Source organism: Amblyomma maculatum, chromosome 1, assembly GCF_055883805.1.
Source record: "Amblyomma maculatum isolate TAMU_Amacu chromosome 1, ASM5588380v1, whole genome shotgun sequence".
In the NCBI taxonomy this organism is placed as follows: Eukaryota; Metazoa; Arthropoda; class Arachnida; order Ixodida; family Ixodidae; genus Amblyomma; species Amblyomma maculatum.
The window spans coordinates 298,502,284-298,525,222 of NC_139344.1; the positions used below are offsets into that span (position 1 = coordinate 298,502,284).

Genomic DNA, 22,939 nt, shown 5'->3' on the forward strand with positions numbered 1-22,939 from the left:
CTTGCGGATTCTCTCGCATTTCATAAAATAATCAGTGGTTAGATACCATCCGACCCCGTTTTTAACCAAGCCGCGTGGAAGCCCGGATTCTGAATTGGCAGTGGCTGGTGTCTCGTGAGACGGCTGACCTGTTCATGGCCTGGCCGTGGGCCTCCCCATTGAGAAGCATCGGGTGTCGCAGGCATTCGTCCCTCCTTGGGCTCTGGATGTCGGTCCTCGCTCGAGTGCCTGCTGTTCGTCGCCAACAGCCACTGCAACTGGCACAAGGGAGCTGTGTGCGACTGCCAGCCCTACCACGTGCGCAAGAACGACACAGTCTGCCTCAAGAGTGAGTCACAGATACCGAGAGAAAAAAATTTTGCCGAGTTCCGCCATCTTACCGTTGAATATGCAGTTGGTGTCTCCCTTCTTGAGATACGCAATTCTGCTGCATTTCTGCGCTTTGTTGTTGAGAGGGGTGCCCCCTCTCAACAACAAAGCGCTGAAACAAAAAAGACCTCCGTGTGGAGCTTGCATGACGCGGGAACCAATGTCCCTCAATCATTTAAACCCGTAAGGCAAACCATCATACACGTGTCATACTTGTCAGGGCTTTAGCAATTGTACAGTAATTCACGGTGATTTAATGCAGCCAAAAACTGACCAAGTACGAAGCATTTAAGGACTAGAAGAAGTACCAACGCCACCGCAAGTGATTCTTCCACAGACAAAGTGGGAGGCAAACTGAAAGGCTGTTCAGTTGACGTACTCGACACAAGAAAAAGTACAAAAGCAACCTTGAATGACACATCAGGAAGTTCTCATGAAGAGCCAACAGAGAATACTGTTTAAAAAAGCTGGTTTAAAAGGATTGCACGAAAAAAAATTGAGGACACCTCCGTCTTAAAGCATTACGCGAGACCCGTTAGCGCTTCTTGTGTTTCGCACAAGACCAAGTGAAAGATCTCCACGGCCTAGGGTTCACTGGCACCAGGGTAAAAAAAGAACGCATTTAGATAATAAAGCTTTCTCCCGCAGCGTCCCTGCTGTCCTACGGCTGCACCCTAGACGAGCAGTGCTCCCTGCGTGTTGCGCACAGCCGCTGCGGCTCCGACGGCCTCTGCCAGTGCCGCAGCGGATACCTGGCCCTGCGCCTCGACAAGTGTCTGCCACGTGAGTGCACCCGACACTTCTATTGGATGCGTTCAACGGCAGAGGCACGGTATTGCCAAGTCTTTCGATCTGCAACCATCAATCCAAAACCTGTCAATAAACTAAATGCAGCCCCTCTCTCCTCCGGCGCATTTCGACCGTGGCTTCACCTAAGCGGTGCACGGCTAGCAGACGCTCTCCGGAGCAGGCACTGGTAAAGGCGTTGGCGCCGAGTCTCATCAGAGCATTTCAGCTTGTAATTTGTCCGCAATGTGTTCGCGTTAAAATATCACTGGCTGTTGAAACATCAATACAGAATTTCGAAAGGGATTTTGCGCTAATATGTTTTTGTTAATTGCCAACGTGTTACACCATACGTGCATGATTTCGGCATTGTTCACTCGCCATCACCTCCGTACATCCGTCGTTTGCCAGCCGTTCACCAAACTGCACGGCATGATTTAAAAGACACTGTAACTAGTGGCAGAGAAGAAGAATTTAGCCTGTGTATGTATTTTTTTCCCAGCTTTGACTGACTTGTGAGCTGCCGGTAGAAGTGTTGCATCAGTTGTCTTCCATGAGACTTCAGCTGCTGATCGATCAGCTCTTGCATGTGTGGCGTGAGAAATCGAGGCCACACCAAAAGAAAGCAAAGTACGAAAGATGTGGCTTTACTGGCCGCCTGAGAACCGTCACTGCTTCGTTAAATGCAGAGACACACCCACCCAAAATCGGCTTACATCACAACAATGACAACGCGTCAGAAACCAAGCATTTTATTCTATACTTAATCCACGTCTAATGAGAAGACTAAAAAATATGATGAATTTGGCGCTTGGTAGGGAAGTGAGAACGAGCCTTTACAGAGTGTGTGGCGACATATTAGTTTATCGACTCACAGAGGGAAGTCCACCTGGCGGTGCATCTCGATTCGCGGACAGTATTCAACCGCTTGCCATCATGATCAAGTATGCGCCATACGAAAGCGCAGCAACACGGCATTTCGGAGAAAGGCTTTTTCAAGAAAGAGCCGTAGCAAAACACACAACGTTGCGCGCGCGTTGTTTTGCACCACGGGAAAGGAGGCACCAACACAACAAGAACAAAGCGCGCGAAAACAGGCGACAGCGCTCGGCCAATGGGAAGGTCGAACGCAAGGAAAGTGCTAGAGAGGAGGTGGGCGGCAAGCTTCAAGTGTTTGTGGTTTGTGTGGTTTGACGTCACAAAGCAACTCGGGCTCTGAGAGACACCGCAGGGGAGAACTCCGGAAATTTTGACCACCTGGAATCTTTAACGTGCACTGACATCGCACAGCACATGAGCGCTTTGCTTTCCACCGAAAAGCGGACGCCGAGACCGCGATTCGATCCCTCACCCTTAATCTTGACATGTTGGCGCTACATTTAGTTTATTGAGGGGCTTTAGTGTCATCACACACTTTGTGTTTTAACGACTTTGGTAAACATTTCTTCATGCGATTGTTTTTTTTTTCAAATTTTGTTTTCTGGATGCCTTGTATTTATTATTGTAATCCACACTTGTAATATCCTGGCTTGGTTGCAGTATCTATGAATGCGTAATAACAATACTCCACAAAACTGTGCCTACACGAAGCATCATGAAATTTACATTACATCCGTCACTCCAGGGAATATACAAATCGAAGCATCCTCCTGCATTAAATGCATCGGCGATGTGAGTTTTGAGAGAGCGTAAAGTGCGGTCCACGGCGGATGAATGAATTTATGCCTCCGTCAAGAAGTGTTGGGCAATTGTGCAGCGGCCAAGCTGGACAACTACTGCCTCAGCGAGCACCAGTGCAGGCTCGCCGATCCGTTCAGCTATTGCAAGTATATCATCCAGGGCGTGTACGGCAAATGCAAGTGTCCCAATGGATACCTGCTGACGCGCAGCAACGAGTGTCTGCCTTGTGAGTATAATGCTCTCTTCCACAGTCTATAAAACGCCCATTTTATTCGTGCTTGGACGGTTGAGGTGGAAGGTATAGATCGACCCTTACAGGTGTAAATTGCTTGACAGTGTACTCATAGGGAGTGCTCTTTTGCGCATGGATATGGGCTTGAATCGACGACTTGAAATTGTGTCAGTTTGCAATGGCAGTAAAATGTTTCCGTGCTTGGTTAATCGTAGTTAAAAATATCCAGCCAAAGCATAAAGTCGTTATTTCCAGTAATATGTCTGCGTGCATGCAGACCTGGAGAGCGCTTGCCGGACGGACGACGACTGCTCTCGAGTCACCCGGCACTCTCGGTGCGGCCGCAAGGGCGACGCCATCGTGTGTGTCTGCTCACGGGGCTTCCGCATGTCACGCAGTAAGATGCGCTGCGAGCCAGACCACGGTGAGCACAAGCTGAGCTCCTGGGGTTCTAGACTAGCCACTCTGTTTGCGCACAGGGACCAACGAGGTGGCCCTGCAGGCGGTGTCGCTTGGCCAGCCATGCAACGCGACCGCCGAGTGCCGGCACCGCGACAAGCACAGCGCGTGCGTGCAGGGCCACTGCGATTGCCTGGTGTACACGCCGCAATGCAGCGCGCGCAGCACAGGTGAGGAGCCTATTGCTTTTGCAAAGAGCCAGATGCAGCGGCCTTCTTCGGTAGTGCTACACAAAGTTGTCCCACCTCTCGGCTTCACCCATGGGGTATAAAAAGGTCGACACACATGCACACAGGGCGCTGCAAACGTGGGACATTTGTGTAGTGAGAACGTGTTGCGAAGCGGCTTTTGGTCATATAGGCTTGGCAGCTAATTTCAGTGATAGTTGACTGTTCTCGCGTCCGTCAAACCGTATCTGGAAATCTCAGGCCGTTCTATAGCTTATCTCATCAGGATATATTTGCGTATTTCGGGAGATTTATCTGGGCGCGCGTGGACAAGTAGTGTTAGTGGTACATGGCATGGAAGGAAGAACGCCAGCAGAATTAACTCCAGCTTTTGGGACCATTGCGGACGGAGGATGATAGAGGCAGAATGCTGCGCACAAGAAAAATAGTGCCTGTAGATTTACTGCCACGAGTGTGAACTCTTACACAAGTTAACGGAGACAAAATTCGAAACTAAGAAGAAAGCGTAAGCAGGACACTTCCTGTATCCAAAGAGCCGGAGCAAGCTCGGTAAACAGTTCCTGCACAGTGTCAAATTAGTTAATGATTGTTAGAAGTGTGATGCGAGTATTCATTTTCAGTTAGCGCTGTAAAGTGATAGAAGGATCGAGCCGGTTCCTGTCTACTTACTAGCATGCATGAATTCAATGCATTAATACTCGCAGACTCTGTGTTGGTGCTTATGGCGCATTGATCTAGAGTTTGCGAAGGACAGTCTCATATTTGCTAGACTGAATTATCTTAAGCGCATTTTAATCTCAATAATTTAGCTTGATTTTAAAGAATTAGCATTCCGGCGCATTTAGGAATTTTGTGAATGAGTAAGCCTGTAGTTGTTGCGAAACCAGGACTCAGATGACTAACGTGTAAAAGTACTGAATGATATATAGGTATAGAGGCTACACTAGAACCGCGGTCCTCCATAAAGAAAGTATTTAAAATTCTCGTACGAAAGGCTGTTAGACAAAGAGACAGGATTTCTGCAGTGTTATTCACCGCTTTCTTACAGGAAGTATGAGCAGGTCTGGACTCGGAACAGTTGGAGACAAAGTTTCACGTAGGATACGTCAGTAGTCTGCGAATCGCTGCGAGCATTGCCTTGCTTAGTAACTCACGGCGCGATATGCAGAGGTTGATTAATCGCCTAGACAGGCAAAGCAGAACAGTAGGCATATAAACTAATATACAAGAAACAAAAATATTGTTGAACGGCTTCGGAAAGGAAGAGGTAGCGAAGCACTGGAAGTGGTAAGGGAACACGTCTACAAAACGATATCCGCTTTAATACGGTACCAGCCCCCCCCCCCTCCTAAAGATTCCCGTAAATACGCATCGCTTAACCACTCTATACCTCAAGTACTATACAGCCTACCATACAAAACGCGGCCTGACCGGCTAGAGGGTTCGATTCCTTCCCATCTGAATAGAGAAGCAAACAAAGTCAGAGCCATGAACGCAATTTTTCACTCACAAAGCAGCATTTTCTGGAAAACGGACCGCTTTACTCTATCGGACCACTAGAGTCCAATAGCTAGATAAGGAGAGGAGCGCATTTGGCACTCTCAGATAATGAATGGCAACAACCCTGAAGAGCAAGGTATATAATCGCTGTATCTTGCCGGGCAGAAACACGGAGGCTAAAGAAAAGGTATCTACTTAAGCTGAGCACAACGCAGGGAGCCATGGAACGGAAACTGGTAGGTGTAACATTAGGAGATAAAAAGTGTGCAGAGTGGGTCAGAGGTAATGGCATTCTATTTTAAGGCAGGAAGAAAAAAATAGACTGGAAGGGAGGATAACTGATGGTCGAACAAATTGGGTAACAAGAAAAGACAAAGGTAGCAGAAATCGTTGGGTGGGAGGATGAGATCAGGTCTCGGTAGCTGGCACAGAGCTGGGTTAATTGGAGGGATATGGGAAGTAGCCTTCTCCCTGCAGGTAGTGGGTGTAGTCAGGCTGATGACGGCAAGCCTGCCAGTTAACATATTTTTTTCCCCCTATGTACGCCAAGACCATAAATATTGCTGCCCAGAAGCCGTGTTGACGCCTAAGATAGGCAATGATTTAAGAATTAATACTGGGCTTCCTTGAACAGCCACAATAGTTCAGTTTACTAGGTGCTGATATATGGTCCACCCGGTGGTGATTTCGTCTCGAATATGAGCTTTCATTGGCTTCCCTGCATAGAACGCAGACAGGCCGGTTACAGCCCTTGCTGTCTTACAAGCGTACGCTGAATGTTTTGACGATCTAGTCAACCGAAATTACATTTGGGCTTTCATTTTCTACCTCAAAACAATATGAAACCAACGGGACGTTGATACCGTCACGCACACCAAGCACACTCCCGGACCATGCTCAGTAAATGGAGAGCAAACAGCGCCAAATAAGCGCTAGTTCTGTACGACAAGGTAGCAGGCCTGGTTTCCAGCCGGCGTCACACCATGCCACTTAACAAGTATAACTGACAAGTGCCCTTAAACAGCTTAAGGCCGTTCGACGCACATTCTAAATAACACAATCCATTCATTTGCTTTCTTCAAAGTACCCATGTCCTGTGCGCATCTGGATTCGCCGGCCATGCTCGCGATCCACATGATATTCAAGCGGATGCTATGACGCACATAAACACATCAGGCGATCCACCACCTTCCCCTCTTCCCCCTTATCCGTTCCTGTCCCACGTTTCCGATTCTCAAGTTCTGCGCCAGCGAACACGCGCTCTCATTCCTCTGTGTTCGCACCCTCTCCCCCGTAATCTTACTCGGCAGGAGGAGGTATCAGTGCGCCGGATTCGGGCAGGGGCGGCTCTGACCCCATCTGTACGACATCGTTGGCGTGATCTGCCAGTGACTGACAGGTGCCCTCACTGTGACACCTGAGATCTGTGATGTGCGTCACTTGTTGTGGACGTGTCCAGAAACGACTCCAATTAGACAACGGATACTCATGAAGGTGGGCCTGCGGTGGAATCGCGATTGTGATTACGAGAAGTGGACAATGGACAATCGCTACACCGCCAACCTCTGCGAATATCTAGCGCAACTGGACTTCACTCCTTCTTTTAACTTTCCATCCCCTGCATCCCACTCCCCCTTTCTCAACTTATGCCTTCTGGCAAACGTTTCGAAAAAAAAAAAGTACAAATGCAGAAACAATTAAGCATAATGCGTGGTGGCAGTATGCAACTGTCCCAGCGACGTAACGAAGGTGTGTATAATGCACCCATAGAGTTCCTCAGTAAGAAAGCAGGGCGGTGACGCAGACACACAGGTTATATATTCAAAATTAGTCCAGAGCGCAATTAATTCAGTAGAATACATATTTAAAGAGAGAATTCTTAGGTAGTATCTTTCCGTTCGACAAACTATACTGAGCACGGTGAGGGCATTCGCCACCACCCAGTTCCGCTGTGTCCATGAGTCCGCAAAGGTTTTTATAGGTTGAAAATGGCGCCCTGGACAAGATATGACGGGCTCTGCTGACGCAGCTGTGTCGCGGTACCTCAATACGTTTTGAAAACCAGTTGAGAGACAAGTAGGAGCAAAAGCGTGGGGAATATTTCCCAGTGATGGCAGCATGGGCGAAGGTTCCTCATGTTTATTTTGAGAACATACCGCCATGGTAGGGCTACGAGGCACTCGAACGTTACCGCGAATGCAAGCTAGGTGAAAATCAGACGCTGCACGATGCATGACAATGAACGAAAAAGGGACGCCCATCAAGCAAGAGACGACGCGGGAGCGTTTGATTTCAACGCCGTTAGGCTTTGCGCGATAGTTATTTCCGTTGTTTTGGGACGTTTGCATACAGGTTGCTTGGCCGACACGTTCCAGTGCCGGAGCAGCGGCGAGTGCATTTCGTGGTACTTCGTGTGCGACGGCCTCAAAAACTGCGCCGATGGCAGCGACGAGTCGAGCTGTGTGCCGCATGGTGAGTTTGCGCCGCACCCCTCATGCGGATTCCGCTGAGGCTCTTGCCGCGCAGGCTGCCCGGCCGTGGCGTTCCAGTGCGACGATGGCAGCTGCAGGTCTCGCGCCGCCGTCTGCAACGGCCGCTGGGAGTGTCCCGACGGCAGCGACGAGGCCCGCTGCTACCGAGGTGTCAAGTGCGACCGCTCCGCCTTCCAGTGCCGAAGCGGCCAGTGTGTGCCCCAGTACGCGCTGTGCAATGCCGTCGTCGACTGCGCCGACGGCAGCGACGAAGACCAGAAGGCCTGCACCCACGGTACACTCTTAGCAACTATTCATGAATGCAGATTCATATCGGCAACAAAGAGGACACAGTTGGACAACTGTTCATATAACCCTGCATTGAACTCAAGGTGAACCAGTGGAGGCACTGGTGGATACAAAGTTGGCCATCAGGTGTGGCAGCTTGGCGTAGATTGGCACGATATTGGATACGATGGACGGAACAAAGCTTGGAATAGGGCCCTTGAGAATAACCAAACAATGTGGCACTCGGGGTGCCTTGTCAAAAAGGCTTATGAGTAGAGCAGGCACCCAAGTTTGGCCGCGCTAAAGCGTTCACGAGGGGTACGAGAAATAAAGCGCATTCGCCTGATCCTAAGTAATTTTGCTTCGTGCGCGGTAGGCTATTAAGATACAAGTCGCTTAACAGGCAAGGTCTATTTTCACTCATTTTTACTATCGTAGAGGCGTAGAGGCTGGACAAAGGCACAAAAATGGTGCTTTATTCAGGATCTGCTTCTTGATATAAAATAACTGTAATTGATTTCTCAGTGCATTAATGGCTTATACATTATAACGCACCCATGAGGCCGGTAGCCACGAGCTCTAGCTGTGTCATGTGCCTTCGTCGGCAAGTTGGCAACTCTGCTCTTGAGCCTTGATTGTGCCCATGATCAGAAATATGCCGAGATGTTTAAATCGCCACTGCTGCTGCCCAGATAGGCCAAGTTCCTGCGTCTACATGTGTAGAAACTCGTTACCTACTAGTGCATTCTAAGGACCAATTGGCTGCTTTCAGCTTAGGAAAGGTAAAAATGCAAGTATACCGCCGACGCTGGACGTCTTTAGAGATACTGCGTAAATGCCAAGCTTGCTTTTTGCGCACGGATCCGTGAAGCAGCACTGTAAGCCGAAAAGATCGTGGGGATAAAATAAAATTTCATCCAGCGCATTTAAATACCGCATGGAAATTCATCATATTAATTCACTCCCGCCCAGGGAGGTGTTTCTACACTCCCTGTCGCCGACATCCTGTGGCTAACGGAAACTCGGTCCGAACAATCCTAGCATAACCCTAAAGCTCCCATGCGATCCTTCTAATCTAACTGCGCTAATAATACACTTAGAAAACGTCATCAGTTTCGGAAGCCATGCCATAACTGTTTCCGTTTGTTAAGCACATTAAAGAAGCACGACTGCGCCGTCGCCGGAACGAGGAGTTATATCGGCTTCACCGTGATAATGCGAAGCAAGCCGTGGCGTGCTGTGAGTGGTTTTTGGCCGAGCCTATATTGCCAAATTAACTTGCATAGAATATTTCAGGCGTTCGTCTTGCATGAGTAGTTGGCATAAAAGCGCAAGCTTTCTTTAGAGGACTTAATTATTTGTTTCAGATAGGACGAGTGCAATCAAGGGCAAGATAAGATGGAAGGAAACCCATAACATGCGAAATGGAAACAATGTGATCAAGCACGGATACATAGAATTATTGCTTATATCGAAGTCTAAGATTATCCCTTTGAAAATACCATGCATAAGTATAGCAGCTTTGTTCGCGTTAATTAGACTCCGGTTCAGCTTACTATCGATATCGAGCATTTCGCCGTGCCCCTGCAAGGAGTGCTTCTCCTAACTGCTCTCCGACGGTCACTTTCGACGCATGAAGCAGGGTTGCCTCGACTGCGTGACACCCTTTGGCTGCGCCGCTAACGATGCGGAATTCATGATGAGGTGAACGTGTAGTCTGCTTAAGGCGCCCTTGGGTGTGGCTTGCTTTTTATTCATCGCAACACTGCTGTCTTAAATAAAAGCTAGCGTACTGTGCAGCTGCTATCGAGAGATGAATCCAGACTAGCTGATCGAATGCTTGAGACTTCTCTCGCGTAGCCTGCTTCGCTGCTGAAGGTGACACAGAAATCAACTTTACCCTGATTTTAATTGAGTTAGTATTGCACTTACAGGCAGCAATGCCACAATTAGAACTGTTATGATCTGCGACTGCTTTTCTCTGCACCGTCAACGGCCGATATAAGGACAGCCTCTGCAATACGCTACCGGTGTGCCGGCAGAGCAGGAAAACCCTTGTCGCAAGCGTGGGTGCACCGTATCCCACTATCGCAGTTCCCGGGTTCGAACCCGGCCACGGCGGCTGCGCTTCGATGGAGGCGAAACGAAGTGGCGTCCGTGTGCTGTGCGATGTCAGCGCACGTTAAAGATCCCCAGGTGGTCGAAATTACTCCGTAGCCCTCCACTACGGCTCCCCTTTCTCTCCTTTCACTCCCACCTTCGTCCCTTCCCTTACGGCGCGGTTCAGGTGTCCACAGAGCAAGTGTGACAGATACTGCGCCTTTCCCTACCTGTGAACCAGTTATTATTATTAATATTATCACACTTATCGGTTGCGGAGAGGGTCATATATATATATTATAAATTAGACTGACACACGCTTTAAAACATACCAAGGTTTTACTGGCGTTTTGACTGGGGAGCAGTCTTCATCAGAGTGGCATTTTACAGAACACGATCAGTTTTATAGGGTTTTTAGGAAAGCAGCTACAGTGCGCCTGAGTTAAACACCAAAGGAAGAATAAAAAATAAAAAATATAAAAATTAAAAAAAAAAAACAGACAAAAGATTCAAAAAAGCACATGGCAGCTACAGGAGGCAGCTACAGTGCGCCTTAGTTAAAAACAGACAAAAGATTCAAAAAGCACATGGCACGGGATGACTCACGGTTCGGAAAGAGGTTCAGTTGTCACAGTAACCCGTACTCGTGGGCATAAGATTCCTGAATTCATATGTACACACACACACATGCCCAAACACAGAGACCAGACAGTCAAGCATGAGTCAGGCAGACACCCAGACTATGACTGGAAGCTTGCCCATCGCCCTTTCTCCACGAACGTGCACTGCGCACAATAGCCGCGCCTCCAGCAGAAGGCACTGTTCACAAATATGTGTAGTGGTCACAGTAACCAAAACAACATTGGATAATGTATCATCAACTCGCCCGCTTAACTATCCGGTCACAGTAAGCTATTCATATACATGGTGGCACAATAAAAGACTCCGGAAGGCACACAAACACAAAGATCATCCAGCCGAGCATGAGTTCCACAAGGGTCAAAAATTCTTGACAAAAGATGAAGAGCCCAAAAAAGCAATATGGTAGGCCAAGTAACCCTACCCTTCAGAAAATTACCATAAGTAGGACAAAGCCGACAGGCAGACACCAGGAAATACGGAAGTGAGTGCTCTTTGTTCCCCAACTTGCGCGCTGCACACATTAGACGCGCCTCAAGAATGAGTCACTGTTCACAAGTATGTTAAGTATTCACAGTAAGCAGTGCTGGGGGGCACAAAATAAGACCTCGGAACGCACAAGCATACAGACCAACCAGTCAATCATGAGTTGCAAAGGGGTAAAAAAAAAAATATCGGCATTCAGGATACCAAATTCCAAAGAGAAAAGAGTAGTAATGCTGAGAAGTGATACCAAAGAACACAACCCTAATTAGGAATGAATTAAAAAAAGAAAAGTGAAACATTCTGGTAATGTACGGGTGCGATTTCATTTCAAATAGGAATCTTATACTATAGGTACATATGTGAGTTTTCCAGGGCTCTCATTCAGTCCCGAGGAAGCTGACTTGAATAAATAGATAAGATACGACCCTGTCATGGTGTGTGCAGAAGTTTGATTACAGGATTGTTACCTTCAAGTTAATAAATTCGTGACATGTCTCGTTAAGGGGAGATTAGGGAGTGGCTTGGCGTGCGCGCGATGATTATTAAATCTTATTCTGAAGCATGTCTCTGTTTGCCCGAAATACTACAGCTGACATGTTGAACACTCAAGGATATATAGCACGTTTGAGCTGTCGCAATTGAAGTTACCCTTTATTTTTATGAAAAATTCGGAGGCTGTGCTAACAGCGGTGGTTGATGTGCTCATCTGGGCGCAGACCTGACAACGAGGCTTATTGCAAGGCGAACAGCCCGCGGTCTTAGGAATGTAGATTTTTGAAGATGTTAAAATGTTCCTAAGATTTCTGTTTCGTCGGTACACGACCCGTGGTGGCTCTGCAAAAACAGATTTGCAGCGTTCACTCTGCTCGAGTATATTGTAGTGTTTGGCTAGACATTGGGAACAGAGGCAGAATGAGCCATTAGAGCCACGAAGAATCTCTTTGCGGTTGAGTTTGGCTGCTCTATCTATGGCATCGTCATTTATTCGTGTAGGGTATTTTTGACGCAACAGTGCGTCTTTGAGTTTTGCACAGTTGGATGTAAAGTCATCTTTTCTTGATCAGATGCGCCTAAAACGGTGTACCTGGCTGTAGGGGACTGCAGTCTTACAGTGTCTCGTGTGGCTGCTCCCAAAGTGTAAATGCTGCTGGGAATCCGTGGGCTTCCGGTAGAGCTTGTAACGAGCCTATTCAGAGAGACCCTGACCGTAACATCAAGGAAATTCACTGCGGAGCGCGAATAATGGTGCGACAATTTGATTAAGGATGAGCGTCGTTGAAGGCTTGAATGAATTTTAGGAGAGATCTTTCACCGTAGGGCCAAATTAAAAAAATATCGTCGATGAAACGTTTATAGTAGAGCAGTTTGTTAGTAGCTTTAGCAAAAAAATCCTCCTCTAAGATACCCATTCAAATACTAGCATAATTAGGCCCAATTCTTGTACCCATGGATGTGCCACTAATTTGTATGTAGTGAGCGCCGTTGAATTCGAAATTTTTCAGTGGAAGAATCAGTGTGAGTAATGATTTTAGTGCGCTGTTGTCAATTAATTTGCCCTGTTAGGACTGGTTGAAGGCCTGGATTACAGCTTGGATTCCGTCAGTGTGCGGTATATTTGTGTAGAGTGACGCAACATCCAGGGTTACAAGGAAGGAATTATTGGGTATAAGCAGATGTGAAATGTCAAAGAGGAAGTAGGTAGTGTCCTTAGTATACGACGGAAATGTATGCGGAATTTTGCTTATGATGCTATCGACATACTGGGAGAGGTTTTCCATGGCGGTGCCTATGCCGGAAACAATTGGGCGGCCTGGGTTTCCTTTCTTATGGATTTTAGTAGCAAATAAAACCTTCCTGCGATAGGATTAAGCGGGAGAAGGGAGCGGGCCGTGAGCTCATCGATTTTTGTGTCGTTCTGAAGTCCATCGAGGGTTTTTTTGATAGTTTTTTTTTTTTTTTTGAAATATTCAGTCGGGTTTGTAGTACGTGCTGTCTGACAGTTGCCTCTCGGCTTCCGCTTCATAATCGGCCCGATTCATGATGACCACCTTTATCAGCTGATTTAATTATTAATTCCTAGACAGACCCTCCTTCCTTTCGCTAAGGGAGAGGTTATGGCAGAATGTTCGTTTATATGCCTCCAGTACGTCATGTTGTACTGCTTTATTGTACATGTCAAGGTGCTTGTCACGTAGGGGGGATGGGATCAAACCTGTGTTGCTAGGCAAGGTGGGGGCATTTTCGTCCATTTCGGGGTGGTCATGTTCCCGTAATCTTACGTTGCGCGCAAAATTATCTAAAACTTTAACCAATTGAAATTCGTTGTATCCTCCTGTTGTTGGGCAGAAACTAAGGCCCCTAGAGAGGGCACTCACCTCTGTATTGCTAAGTGCGGCACCTGAAATATTTTCTATCGAATTATTGGAGCATTTATGTTGCAGAGAGAGGTAAGGGAAGTGCTAGAGATGTGAACTCCAGTAGGGACTGCGACCCCATCACTTAAAAACGTTTTTGCTTTTAGTTCAAATAGTGCAGTTTGCTTCTCTAATTGATATCTGGTCAGAGAATCGGACTCATCTGGGCTAAGTTTGAGGATCAAATTATTTTCTGCGTGAAGTAGGGTCTTAGCGCTGCACTGGTAATTGTCAATAGCTATGCGAATAAGTTTTAAAGATGCGCTATGAAGTATCGCGTCCCATTCCTTCCGGTGTTCAGGTGGCAATTTCGGTGTGGCGGGTTTCAGATCTATTGTTAGGTCCTTAGGTAAGACTTCAAATAGTAGCGTAAGGCGCACACATGCATTTCATGACGGATGCGCTTTTCGGACAATTTTCTACCATGCAGAAAGTCTCTGGATAAAGCAGAATTACTTTTAGCGGAATAAGTATCAATGATGCCGGCGAGTCCTTCCTGGAACACTCCTGTAGACCCCCATTTCTGAGGTGGTAACTTTGGTTGCTGCGAAGCTGAAGGTCCCACTGGGGGGAACTCCTTGTTGGAAAGTAGGGGCGGTGGCCGTTTTCTCGATTGGCACGTCTGCATTTGGCGAGATGAGTGTGGACAGGAGTCGCCAGTGGGCTTTCCCACCGGTCTGGTCTGATGATGCGCACTCGTTCCACGATGTGAGGGAGCCACTATTCCTGAAGAATATTCGCTGAATGTGGCTGGCCATGATGGCAACACCCACAAAGTTAACGTGAAGACCATCGGCAGCCATTACGTAGGGTGCTGGAAACCGTTCTAAGCCATGGTTAACATAAAAGGCGCTCCTAGACCGTCTACACAAGTCCCGCGGAAGGTTGTTGAAGCGACATGCCTCCCGGTTGCGCAATCTCATTAATCTAATATTGCGGCTGCCCTGGCTGCGGTTGTAGCTCCTCGGCAGAATGAGTGTTGTATAAAGTCTGGACACACTGGGTAGTTGTGCCCCAATCTCATCGAGGAGGGCCTTGTACTTGTAAAAGGCCTCTGTGGCGCTGGTATTAGCCAGGTCATTCGTGCCGATATGAAGAATGATTGTTTTGCAGGTCTAGGGCATGAAATTAAGTAAAGACCTTGCATCATCATTACGGGCTCCAGGCTGGCTGATAAAAGCTGGCGTACCTTTGCGATGGGGATCGCAGTGGTGGTATAGATGCTTGATCTGGGAGTAACTGATGAGTATTGTCGAGGTGATGGTCTTTGGGGACTTCAGGATGATGTTTTCGCGTGTGTCCATTGCAAGGTTCATGGTAGGTAAATAGCAGTTCGGAAGAAAACACTATGAACCAGAAGTTATATTATTATAAAGTAGACTGACACACGCTTAAAAACATAACAAGGTTTTACTGACGTTTCGACTGGGGACCAGTCTTAATCAGAGTGGCATTTTACAGAACAGGATCAGTTTTATAGGGTTTTGAGGAAGGCAGCTACAGTGCGCCTGAGTTAGACACCTTACTTTATAATAATATAACTTCTGGTTCGTAGTGCATTCTTCCGAACTGCTATATATATACAGGGTCGAGGCGCCAAGTGTGCGTTTTACGTGTTCGCACACGATAGCCACGCCCTCAAAGCTCAGGTGGAACCCATCAGCCGCGAGGACCCTCCACGGTGGCAGCTCCTCGATTGCGTCGTTCAAGTATACCACACCTCTTCCGAGCTGTCGTCGGTGACACAGACGACGCACCTGGAACACATAATGTTGTATTTGTCCATTGAACCAGGTGGTGAACCGGTTCGTCACCTGGCCAGACCGAAACACCATTCAGGTTTCGTTTCAATAACCCCAAGGCCCACGTCCACACACTGCCAAATCTCCCTTTTTCTAAGCACCTGTGCCTTCCAAACCATACTTTCGAAAACGTTAGGGTCATTCTCCTTCAATCAGGCTTCCAAACAAGTCGACAAAGAGAACAAAGAGAATCGTACTTCATACACAAATTTCAGACTCTAACCCATGGAATTAATGAAACATTGGGCAACTTTGCCTTTCTCAAAAGCCTACATAACTAATAGACGAGGCCTTTATCTCCATTTGCCCACTCCTAAGAATTTCCTCCTTCTCACGCAAACTATACTGTTCGCTATTTAGCTCCTTGGCCTCCCCCCTCTGGTCGGTTTTCTATCCCGCAACAAACGTCTTCACTTAGGACACGCTCGCGGGAACGACTTGACGCGAATGCCCGGCTGCGGCATCGGGTTTCGGGTTTCGGGAGAGCGCGTCTGGCCGACAGCTCTTTCGTCGCCGCGGCGACGCGCTGCCCTGGCTCCGATCGCTGGCGCGTCGCGGGGTGGAACAACTTCGTCTAGAACACATAACTCTTATCCCAACGGTTTTTTGAACACCTGCACCGCTGGGGAGCGGGCCGTCCTGGTATGCATGCTCGCGTTGTCTGTTTTTCACTTTTTTTTTTCTAATGTTATTGTGAACCTTCGCTCAATTTCTGGCTTCATTCGAGGGAGACTTGCCTTGCTTTTAGTGTCGTCTTCGTGGAAGCACGGCGCGTATGTAACATTCATCGGCTCTCCACTTTCTCTTTTTGCCCCTCTCCCCCCCTCCCTTTTCTTTTTTGCTTTTTTCTCTATCCGTCTTTGTTGCATAACCAGCCATTAATCAACGGGAGCTTTTCGCCCTTTCTATCTATTCAGTAATGTTTGCTTCTTCGCGACGGAGAGCGAGAATTCCTTCTCCCTCTCCTAACAGTGGCGTAATGTGCGGACTTATTCTCCATTCTCAATTCTACCTTGAAGAAGGACGGTCCCCTGTCCGAAACTGTTGGAATAAAATAGATAATCGAGAAAGTTGTGTGACATCCTGTATATATACATATATATATATATGGCGCTGGTGAACCCTCTGAAGGGTCGTATACAGACAACATTAATAACCAAGAAAGTAGCAGGTGGGACAGCGGCCGATGTAGCTCAGTTGTAAAAGCACCGGACGCGATATTCTGAGGTCGTGGGTTCGGTTCCTACGATCGGCACGTTTGTTTTTCCTTCTACTTTGTGTTTATCTTTCCCCTAAACAGATTACATTACTAGTTTATGTGATTACCGAAGTAAAAATTAAAAAAAAAGACAAAGTACAATCCCCAATGCTTTCCCTGGCCTCGCCGACTGTTGTTGTCTTTCCTTCATATATATATATATATATATATGCGAGAACATTTAACATACTAAGCCGCTTTAAAGAACTATAGAGCGAAGTGTACGCTTCATTTAAAGAAACATTTATTGGACTCGACGTTTCGACCATCGAAACGGCGAGTCCAATAAATGTTTCTTTAAATGAAGCGTACACTTCGCTCTCTCTATATATATTGCTACGTCAATTACGCTGCGCCGCGCGGTGTTGCGCATGTTCAAGATAAGACAAAGTGGACGGTTGCGCATGTGGAAGAGGGGGACGAAGTGGTGGCGCGTAGACTCATTCGGGGACAAGCTTTACTGCTACTGTGCTTGAGACTGTAAGTAACGTTCATGCATTCCCCGTATATTTTGTAAATATTAAGCCCATTTCCCCGTAACAACTTGGTGGAGGTGCTGGGTGATCCTGGAACCTTTCGAACATCATCGACGAAGCAGACGCTTGGCCGGGCTTCCTCCTGACTTCACAGCCTTGGCAAGCCACGACCACGACAGAGAAGGTCACTTTTCCCGCTCAACTGGAGCTGCTTTTAATTCAGGACAGGAGCACTTAGTACCATCCAGCTCATGGCCGCATCAGCGGGAGCCCAGAATATGTTCTGGTCTGGCTGATGAGGATGTCGAGGTCTAGTTGGCGCATTACAAACGTGTCAGCGAATACAATCGCTGGGACTCGGCCATGCAACTCCCGAACGTGGTATTCTTTCTGGCCGGCACAGCGCTGCTGTGGTTTGAGAACCATGAAGACAACCTTTCTACCTGGGACAAGCTTGTGGAAGAGATAACGAACTGTTTTGGAGACTCCACATCAAAACTACGCAAGGCTGAGCAAACCCTTTCCCAACGAGCAGTTACCTGGAGAGACTTGCACGACACACATAGAGGAAGTCTGGAAGTTCTGCCGCATTATTACTAGATGCATGCCCGAAGAAGACAAGGTTGGCCATCTCCTAAAAGGATTCGCCGTAGATGTTCATGATTTGCTTATCACAAAAGCAACCGTAGCCAGTACTTCGAACTTTATCCAGTACTGCCGTGCATTTGAAACTTTAAATATGCGGCGTATTGTGCCCAAATTTGGACACCTCTCCAACGTTCCAACAGATGCCAGCGTTGACTACACTGTCCACATGATCTCGCCTCTGTGGTCCGCAGAGTTGTGAGTGAAGAGCTGGCCAAGCACCTTCAAGGCGCCGACGTGCGACCTGTGTACTCGAAATGCGTAGTTCAGCCACAGCAGGCTAAACATCCAGCCTCGTGGGCGTGTCAACCAGAACTTCCGCGCTACTCCTACGGCAATGAGTGCGTCTATTCGCCTCTGATCAGCCGCTTTCCTCCACAATAAAAAGTGCGTCATGCAGCTCCCATCGTCTCTCAACCACCGTCAAATTCTTCCGGATACAGCGCCTACACTTTTTGTGAGTCGCCCATTTGTTACAACTGCGGCCACCGCAGGCACATAGCGCGATTTTGCCAACGCCGGCGAAAGCAAGCCTCGCGTTTATGGACCCGCCCTTGGGCCGATTTTCGTTGTCACGACAACACTGAGTGGCATCAACCTTGTCCACTACAGCCTCGCCCGGGTGTCTTTCGCAGTGCCTCTCCCGCTTTTGACCGCAGCTTCACACCACCACCCCCGCGCTGAGTATGGTCCCCGTCCCCACGTCGAAGCTCGCCTATGCCACCATCGAGAAACTAGCAGGAGCGGCCGATGGAGGTGAGGTCGAGAAACGGTCATCTTCGCCAACCTCTGCCTACTGTGATGTTGAAGAACAATGTGCATGTTACTGTAAATGGTGTAAATACGTTAGCTTTAGTGGATACCAATGCCACAATTTCCGTGATGAGTCTCAGTTTTAAAAATTGCCTTGAACCGACAACAACATTCGCTTGGGACCAAAGTGCCAGCTTTCGCGGTGTTGGGGGAGAACATTTGCGTCCAGTGGGTCTCTGCTGCGTGTCAGTGGCCATTGCTAGGGAAACGTTTCGAGTTGAATTTGTAGTTTTAGCAAGAGCCACTCATGATGTTATTCTCGGAATTGATTTTCTGCGCGATTGTGAAGCAACGCTCGATTGCGCAGCCGGCAAAATTTCTCTGCGCCGCAATATTCTGTCTGCTTTTGTAGAGGAGACACTTAGCTCTAGTGACGGCACATTTTATGTCTCCAACGATATATAGTTACCTTCTAAGGCAGCAATGTTTGTGCCGGGTAACAGCTCTGCCGAGCGAGCAAGCACCCAGTCTGTGTTTGTTGAAGCAGACATCAACAATTCCGTGAAGAAAAATTTACAAGTGCCCCGTGCCGTCGTAGACGTCGTAGATGGTTGTGCCCTCTTGTGGACTGTAAACATTTCGTCAGAACCCGTTTGTTTACCATCCGGCCTCAGGTTGGCTACATTTAACGGCTACGAGGTCCTTTCTATTCAATCTGCGTCTCCTCATCCGCACCATCGTGTGGATCCGGATTACAACGGGAATATAACGCGGATGACAAACAAATCGCTTTCGTCATCCGACCAGCAGGAGTTATGTGAAGTGCTGGCACTTTACGCCTCTGTGTTTGACTTTGCTCAAGAAGCCGATTTTTCTGTTCCGCCACATTCACGTATGCCACACAAGATCAACACTGGTGATGCGATCCCTATCAGACAGAAGCCCTACCGAGTATCACCAGCCGAGTGCAGAACAATCAACGAACAAGTCCAGGAGATGTTGAAGAAAGGCGTTATACGGGAGTCTTCCAGTCCTTGGGCAGCCCCTGTCATCTTGGTGAAGAACGACAACTCGTGGAGATTTTGTGTGGACTATCGTCGGTTAAATGCAGTTACAAAAAGGACGTTTATCCTCTTCCACGTATTGACGATGCCTTAGATTGTCTTCACTCCGCATCCTATTTCTCGTCAGTAGATCTTCGGCCTGGCTATTGGCAGATCCCGATGCATCCGTCGGACCGAGAAAAAGACAACCTTTGTGACATCTGACGGACTTTATGATTTTAACGTGATGCCCTTTGGACTGTGCAATGCACCAACGACATTCGAACGATTTACGGATACAATTCTGCGTGGTTTAAAATGGGAGGTATGCATGTGCTACCTAGATGACGTCATCATCTATTGAAGTACATTGCGGGAGAATAATCAGCGACTTAGTCTTGGGCTGGACTGTCCGAAACGCCAGGCTAATTTTGAACTCTGACAAGTGTCACTTCGGTGATTGGCAGACCTTGGTGCTTGAATTTTTAGTGGATCAGGAAGGTATTCGGCCCTATCCCCAAAACATTGCTCCTGTGCGAGACTTTGCAATACCTCAAAACGTAAAGCACTTGAGAAACTTCCTGGGGCTATGTTCATATTTCCGCCGTTTCATGCAAGGATTCGCCCAAGTTGCCCATCCGCTCACTTCCCTCCTGCAAAAAGATGCTCCGTTTGTTTGGTCCTCGGAATGCGAGTCATATCGTTCCGACAGCTGAAGTTTCTGCTCCTTTCTGGTTCTGTTTTAAGCCATTTCGATCCGGCTGCTACCACGGAAGTTCACACCGATGCGAGCGGCGTGGGCGTTGGTGCGGTTCTTATACAGCTCCAGAACTGCGCCCAGCATGTCATCGCATATGCAAGCCGCACTTTAACGAAAGCAGAACGCAACTACACAGTGACAGAAATGAAATGTCTCGCCGTCATCTTCGCCGTTACCAAGTTCTGCCCATATTTGTAAATTCAAGCAAGGTATCAAACTATTGCAAAGATGCATTAAAAAGACGTATTGCTTCATTAAAATAGAGTACAAACTGGTTCACTCCTGTGAATGTGTTTCGAATTTGCGTCCTGCAAGGGGAAACCAAAAATTTCACATTCAAAACAAAAGACGCCCAGTGCGCGGTGATGAATTCCATTTTTGTAGCAAGATCAAGGCTGGGCAACCAGTCGAGCATTTCGCGGTGGCCAGGAAAGGACAGTTGTACGCATGCGCCGTTAACATGGCAACCGGACAGGAGCAGCAAGTGCGGCATGCGATTCACCGTTGCCGCGGCCGCACGCCCTCTCCGCCATCAGAGCCGCGCGTGACGTCACTAGGATGAGAAGCTGTGCGCATGCACTGATACTATGGCAACCAGAGATAGCCCACAGGCAACACCACCTAGACTACTACAAGGCCTGTGCAAAGTTATGTGACGTCATCGTAGTAAGATCATCCTGAAAGTCGGCTTCACACAACGCGGCCGCCTTTTTTTTTTCAATAAACAGTGCTCTTGGAGCTACCTCTTGAAATGTTTAGTTCTAGCAATGCAGAAAGTCATATACTTCTGTTACCTGAGTTATGTAATATTGCCAGTCTTTTGAAGTATGTTAGAAGTTTGATACAATCCACCTGGCATTTGTTCCAATGACAGAAATGAAGTTGCGAATAAATTTTCACCTTAGTCCAGAGTTACTTGAACAAACATTTATACAGGCACAAATCTCACCTGAGAGCTCATTTTTTGATAGATGGATAGGTAAAGATGAGAATTGTAGGCAGAGATATTACTCCGAACGGTGTTCCGGTTGCCTACCTTACGATGAGAAAGAAGATTGAGGAGACTAAAAAGGGGAAGAGAGGCTAGAAACACCATCACAATTTGTCACTCAAGCCAGTTGCAGTAACAAAACAGTGCCTTCTCTTGAGGGAAGTCGAACCGAGGATCTGACTCTCTGTTACAAGGCGAGGATCGAGGCTGTTCAGAGCACAATACAGCGTTTGTCTTTCGCTATGTTGTGTAAAACAAGAGATGATCGATCGTCCTTTCACAAGCAGTGCTGTCGGCCATTCCCGTCCAGAGAGCATTATTTTTGCAAAAGCAACACAGAGCCATAGACGGCACAACAGTGTCCCTTCGGGCTATGTTATGTGGAAGGCGAAGACGCAAAATGCCGAGGCTGCAAAATTATTGTTCCTCGCTGAAAGTGTGAGCTCCTGTGCCAACGAGCGGCGGCCACACGCTGCGTCAACTCTCGATACAAGTCCGTCGTTGTGTGCAGAACGGGCAGCCTCGTCCGCCTGGTGATTTCCTCTAATGCTATAGTGTTCTGGCAAACCACTGAAAAATGATATGACCTTGATGACACTCGGTCTAGCTTGTCGTGAGTGCGAGGGCGCTCTCACGGAAGTGCTGGTCACAAAGCTGTAAAGTAAATATAAGAAAGCTGCTTAAGCTGGGAGCAGCGATTGCCATCAATATATTAACGCAGCGAGCAGCTAACACGACTTTAAACCAGTCGTTTACTACGGCAACTACGATGTGGCTACTAGCGAAGTAAAATTGTTCCCATCAGAAAATAATTTAGGTTGCAAACAATTTTGTTCCGCACTCAAAACAGGGCGAATGCTAGTCGATTAATAGTAGCCGTGCTGTCCGAATTTTGTACTCTATATAGGCGCGCCTACACATTATTATACTGTGATAAATCAAATAGTGGTGCACGAGTATTAGGAAGCAAACAAGAACGCTTTCTTGCCACAGTGCACTTCATCGGTATGAAGTCTTTCCACGGCACAGCCTTTGTCCACGCTGAACTTTGAGCCGAGTCCAACGGAAACTTGTACACTTGCGCTTTGGATCCATTGGCGTAGTTAGAGCGAACAGTTTGGCGCACAACACCCAGACATTGTAGATACCTTGCTCGCAAGCGCCTATGCAGCACAGGCTGAAAACACGCACACTTAGGCCGAGTCGTTCCAGTTCACGCGTGCGCTCGGCGTCGCTGATCTATCCCCAGACCTCACTGTCGTGACGTAGGACTAGTGAAGAGGGGGACTTGCGCAGGCTTTCTCATAGTCTAGGGGGTTTTGCCACAGGCCCACCGCGCGTTTCATCGCCGCCTTGCCGAACGCCGCTCTATCGCCCGAATGCGCGTCGCATCCGCAGCATTTCTTATAAAAGGCGAAGAATAGGCGGCTCTATCGCAACGTTTTTCATGGATGCAGAGAAAGATCATGGAAGACAGTTGGGCTAGTTGGTTTGTATTCGTTAATGACTGCGACATTGCAACTAGCGTGGAAAAACACAAAGGACAGCGACAAAAGGTTCCGACGGGACAGCACGCTAGACTTCAACTGACGTTTAATG

General features: G+C 47.8%; 2 protein-coding genes across 2 annotated transcripts in view; both read left to right on the top strand.

Annotated features, from left to right (window-relative positions):
• The window catches only part of LOC146206869 (uncharacterized), a 155,362-nt gene extending 150,915 nt beyond the window's left edge, over nucleotides 1-4,447 (top strand). The window contains exons 4-9 of the mRNA XM_084575857.1: nucleotides 182-328; nucleotides 1,018-1,152; nucleotides 2,912-3,061; nucleotides 3,345-3,491; nucleotides 3,547-3,696; nucleotides 4,419-4,447. Of these exons, the coding sequence (XP_084431983.1) occupies nucleotides 182-328; nucleotides 1,018-1,152; nucleotides 2,912-3,061; nucleotides 3,345-3,491; nucleotides 3,547-3,696; nucleotides 4,419-4,447 (758 nt within the window). The remainder of the gene's footprint in view (nucleotides 1-181; nucleotides 329-1,017; nucleotides 1,153-2,911; nucleotides 3,062-3,344; nucleotides 3,492-3,546; nucleotides 3,697-4,418) is intronic.
• Nucleotides 4,448-7,568: 3,121 nt separating this feature from the next.
• Nucleotides 7,569-22,939, top strand: part of LOC146206871 (uncharacterized) — a 45,794-nt gene continuing 30,423 nt past the window's right edge. The window contains exons 1-2 of the mRNA XM_084587070.1: nucleotides 7,569-7,686; nucleotides 7,741-7,980. Of these exons, the coding sequence (XP_084443196.1) occupies nucleotides 7,654-7,686; nucleotides 7,741-7,980 (273 nt within the window). The 5' untranslated portion in view covers nucleotides 7,569-7,653. The remainder of the gene's footprint in view (nucleotides 7,687-7,740; nucleotides 7,981-22,939) is intronic.